General features: G+C 61.8%; 1 protein-coding gene across 1 annotated transcript; it reads left to right on the top strand.

Moving 5' to 3' along the window:
- The first annotated feature begins 34 nt into the window (after positions 1-34).
- On the top strand, positions 35-4,677 carry SMO (smoothened, frizzled class receptor). The gene is made up of 11 exons (XM_015626935.1): positions 35-238; positions 746-955; positions 1,039-1,211; positions 1,303-1,522; positions 1,603-1,726; positions 1,813-1,905; positions 2,130-2,238; positions 2,386-2,571; positions 2,851-2,999; positions 3,086-3,220; positions 3,319-4,677. The coding sequence occupies exons 1-11, from the start codon at positions 92-94 to the stop codon at positions 3,780-3,782; spliced, it is 2,010 nt and encodes a 669-aa protein (XP_015482421.1). The 5' UTR covers positions 35-91; the 3' UTR covers positions 3,783-4,677.
- Positions 4,678-4,823: the final 146 nt, after the last annotated feature.

The following is a 4,823-nucleotide window of genomic DNA, read 5'->3' as shown; positions in this document are numbered from 1 at the left end:
GGGGTGGTGACAGTGCTGTCCCCTCCCCACAGGCCTGCGCAATGCCCCACGCTGCTGGGACGTCATCCAGCCCCTGCTCTGCGCCGTCTACATGCCCAAGTGCGAGGATGGGCAGGTGGAGCTGCCCAGCCAGACCCTGTGCCAGGCCACCCGGACTCCCTGCATCATCGTGGAGCGCGAGCGCGGCTGGCCCGACTTCCTCAAGTGCACCACCGACCGCTTCCCCGAGGGCTGCCCGGTACGGCGCGGGGACACGGGGATGGCGAGGGAAAGCCGCTCCCCGGAGCAGGAGAAGGGTGGTGTTGGGCAGCCTGGAGAAGGGAAGGCTCCAGGGAGAGCTTCCAGTACATTCCAGGGCCTAAAGGGGCTCCAGGAGAGCTGGAGAGGGACTGGGGACAAGGCCAGCAGGGACAGGACACAGGGAATGGCTTCCCACTGGCAGAGGGATGGATGGGATCTTGGGAATTGGGAATTCCTGGCTGGAATGGAATTCCCAGAGCAGCTGTGGCTGCCCCTGCATCCCTGGAATGCCCAAGGCCAGGCTGGAGCAGCCTGGGACAGTGGGAGGTGTCCCTGCCATGGCAGGGGGGGCTCTGGAGGGGCTTTGAGGTCCCTTCCCAGCCAACCATTCCACGATTCCATGGTGATTCCATGAAATCCAGCTGTCCACAGGGGACTGATGTCCATCTTGGCCACTGGGTTGTCTCCTCCTCCTCCCCTCACGGCCTCGTTTCCCCTCTGGCAGAACGAGGTGCAGAACATCAAGTTCAACAGCTCGGGGCAGTGCGAGGCGCCGCTGGTGAGGACGGACAACCCCAAGAGCTGGTACGAGGACGTGGAGGGCTGCGGCATCCAGTGCCAGAACCCGCTCTTCACCGAGAAGGAGCACCGCGAGATGCACGTCTACATCGCCGCCTTCAGCTCCGTCACCATCTTCTGCACCTTCTTCACCCTGGTGAGACGCGCGCTCGCGCCGGGGTGGGGGTGTCCCCAAAACGGGCTCGGGCACCGAGCTGTGGCTTCCTCCTCGCCCTCCAGGCCACGTTTGTCGCTGACTGGAGGAACTCCAACCGCTACCCCGCCGTCATCCTGTTCTACGTCAACGCCTGCTTCTTCGTGGGCAGCATCGGGTGGCTGGCGCAGTTCATGGACGGCGCCCGCGAGGAGATCGTGTGCCGGGCCGACGGCACCATGAGGCTGGGCGAGCCCACGTGGGTGTCACCCCCTGTCCCCAAGGAGGGCTCTGCTGAGATCCCCGTCCTTCACCCTCAAAGGTGACGCTCTGGTCTCGCCTCTCCGCAGCTCCAACGAGACGCTGTCCTGCGTCATCATCTTCGTCATCGTCTACTACTCGCTGATGTCGGGTGTCATCTGGTTCGTCATGCTCACCTACGCCTGGCACACCTCCTTCAAAGCCCTGGGCACCACCTACCAGCCGCTGCTGGGCAAGACCTCCTACTTCCACCTCATCACCTGGTCCATCCCCTTCGTGCTCACCGTGGCCATCCTGGCCGTGGCGCAGGTAACGAGGTCACGCGGCGGCGTCTCGGGGTGACGCCTGCAGCCGGCTGACCTTCCTGTCCCTGTCACCGTTCCTGCCAGGTGGATGGTGACTCTGTCAGCGGCATCTGCTTCGTGGGCTACAAGAATTACCGCTACCGAGCCGGCTTCGTGCTGGCCCCCATCGGGCTGGTGCTCATCGTGGGTGGCTATTTCCTCATCCGGGGTAGGAGTGGCTCGGCTCTGGGAAGGGCAGGACGGGGTCACCGTGGCTGTCCCCACATGCTGAGCCCCTCATCCTCTCCCCCACAGGGGTCATGACGCTCTTCTCCATCAAGAGCAACCACCCCGGGCTGCTGAGCGAGAAGGCGGCCAGCAAGATCAACGAGACCATGCTGCGCCTGGGTGAGGCCTCCACCGGTGCCGTTCCCGAGGGAGCTGGAGTGGGAACGGGGATGTTTTTGTCCCCTGAAGTCACACAGCTCCTTCCAGGGGGTGGTGGCAGTGGGGGACAAAGCTGTGCTGGTGCTGCTGGTGGTGGTGGCGGTGGTGGTGGCACGACCCCAGCGCGGTGTCTTTGGGTGTCGCTGGAATTTGGCCGAACTGGGAATGTCCCTCTTCTCTTCCAGGCATCTTCGGCTTCTTGGCCTTTGGCTTCGTCTTCATCACCTTTGGCTGCCACTTCTACGACTTCTTCAACCAGGCCGAGTGGGAGCGCAGCTTCCGGGAGTACGTCCTGTGAGTGGCACGGGGACAGGGGGGTGACAAGCGCGCGGTGGCACCCGTGGGACAGCCCCGTGTCCCCCACCAGCGGTGCCACCGCCATCTCTGCGCCGCAGAGCCGCGAGGTGTCCCCCTGCTCCTCACAGCCGCCGTCCCCCACAGGTGCGAGGCCAACGTGACCATCGCCACACAGACCAACAAGCCCATCCCGGACTGCGAGATCAAGAACCGGCCCAGCCTCCTGGTGGAGAAGATCAACCTCTTCGCCATGTTCGGCACTGGCGTCTCCATGAGCACCTGGGTCTGGACCAAGGCCACCCTGCTCATCTGGAAGCGCACCTGGTGCAGGTGGGACTCCCCAGGGTGTCACCCCGGCTCCCTGGAGCCCTTCCTGCCCCATCCAGGAGGGCGGGGAGAACATTCCCAACGTTGGAGGACATTCCCAGGTGTTTGTCCCTCAAACTGTGGGCTCGCAGCAGCTCAGGAACGGGGTGGCCTCTCCGGTTTGGCCTTTGTGGGACACCTCTGTCCCCGGGGTGTCCCCATCCAGAATGGGACGGGGGGAGCTGGGCAGGGTCCCTGTGCCACCAGCTGTGACAGTCCCCTGCGTGCCCTGTGTGTCCCCAGGCTGACGGGGCAGAGCGATGACCAGCCCAAGAGGATCAAGAAGAGCAAGATGATCGCCAAGGCCTTCTCCAAGCGCAAGGAGCTGCTGCGCGACCCGGGCCGGGAGCTGTCCTTCAGCCTGCACACCGTGTCCCACGACGGCCCCGTGGGTACGTTCCAGGGCCAGGGGACGTCCCCAGCAGCCCCCTGATGTCCCCAAAGTCCCTCCCTTGACCAGATCCCCCCTGTCCTGCAGCCGGTTTGGCCTTCAACATCAACGAGCCGTCGGCCGACGTGTCCTCGGCGTGGGCCCAGCACGTCACCAAGATGGTGGCCAGGAGAGGGGCGATCCTGCCCCAGGACATCTCCGTGACGCCTGTGGCGACACCTGGCAAGTCCTTGGGGACCTGGAGGGGGATTTGTGGGCTGGGGGTGTGGATTTGGGGGGTGGTGACGGGGCACAGGGCGCTCACAACCACCTCACCCCAGTGCCACCAGAGGAGAGAGCCAACCTGTGGGTGGTGGAGGCCGACGTGTCCCCGGAGCTGCAGAAGCGCGGCGGCCACAAGAAGAAGCGGAGGAAGAAGAAGAAGAAGAAGGAGGTGAACCCAGACCCCGAGCGCTGCCTGGGGGTCTCCTCCGTCCCTCGCCTGCCTCGCCTGCCCCCCCAGCCCTGCCTGGTGGCTTTTACCCCCGATGTCCAGCCCGACGCCGCCTTCCCCGGGCAGAGCCGCAGAGCCGAGGTCTTGCACGTGATCAGCAACCCCTTCTGCCCCGAGAGCGGCGCTGAGGAGAGCCCCGGGCGCTGGCAGCACAACGGGGGCTCCCCGTGGCCACCCCAGCCCTGGCCAGGGCCAGCCAGGACTCAGGGCCGCCGGGCAGGGCTGGCCCCCATCCACTCCCGGACCAACCTGGTGGACGCGGAGCTGCTGGAGCCCGACTCGGACTTCTGACACCGGCGGGATTTGTGGGGACAGCGGGGCTGAGACCCGAAGGTGAGGGGACACGCCAGGATCCGCCCGATCCCGTCGGGATCCATCCCAAATATTCCATCAGCCTGAGCACATCCCCATTTCTCCCTTTTGGAGGATTCATCTCCGTGCACTTCCCAGCCCACAGAGGGTTTGGGATTCCCTCCGGAATCACCGGGAGAAAGGAGCTGTCGGTGGAACAATCCCCCAGGGATTTAAGGAGCAGGGGGACGTTTGGGGACAGCCTAGATCAGGGTAGATTTGGGGCAGCTCTGCCCCACACACAGCTAGAGGTACGTAGAGCTCACCCCCCACTTGTGCCAATAGCGAATTTTGAAAAATTCCTGATATTTTTTTAACGTTTCTATGGCGATGCCTCTGCTCGGGGTGAGCCCAGGCAGCAGCACCAGCACCCCTGGTGTGTTCCCCTATTTTGGGATCACCCCAAATCCCTTCCCACACCCCAAAGTGCCTTCCAGCTCCCCCAAATCAGGATTAGTGGGGTGGCAGCACCAGGGAGATGGGACACCCCAAAAAAACCTCGAGGTGAAGCAGGGTCAGCAACCCCCCCCTCCCCTCCCCAGAGCAAAGCTTTTTATTATTTTTTTAGGATAAAATAAAATAAAAATAAAATAAAAATCGAGTCACAGCAAACCCAGCCGAGCCCTGAGGCAGGAGGGCTCCAATCCCTGCTGGTGTTTGGATTTTCCCTGTTTTTATTAAGTCCTGGTAGACTCCTGGCTTTTATTTTTATTTTTTATTTTTCATTTTTCTTGCTATCCCAGTCACCTCCACGGGTTCATTTTTGCTGTGTAAAAGAAAAAAAAAAAAAACAAAACTCCTGTATCAGTATTAAATTTACAGATTTTCAATCCCAGTGGCTGCTCTGGGCTCTTTTGGGGTGGGAAAACATTTTTTTTTTGGGGGGGAGGTGGGTTGTCCTTTCTCCTAAAAACCCTCCTATTTAAAAACTGCTTTAAAGTGTCTTAAACCGCTTGAAAACGCCTTAAAAACCGCTTTGAA

The sequence above is a fragment of the Parus major genome, chromosome 1A (assembly GCF_001522545.3).
Source record: "Parus major isolate Abel chromosome 1A, Parus_major1.1, whole genome shotgun sequence".
NCBI classification, from domain to species: domain Eukaryota; kingdom Metazoa; phylum Chordata; class Aves; order Passeriformes; family Paridae; genus Parus; species Parus major.
This window is presented reverse-complemented; position numbering and strand designations above follow the sequence as displayed.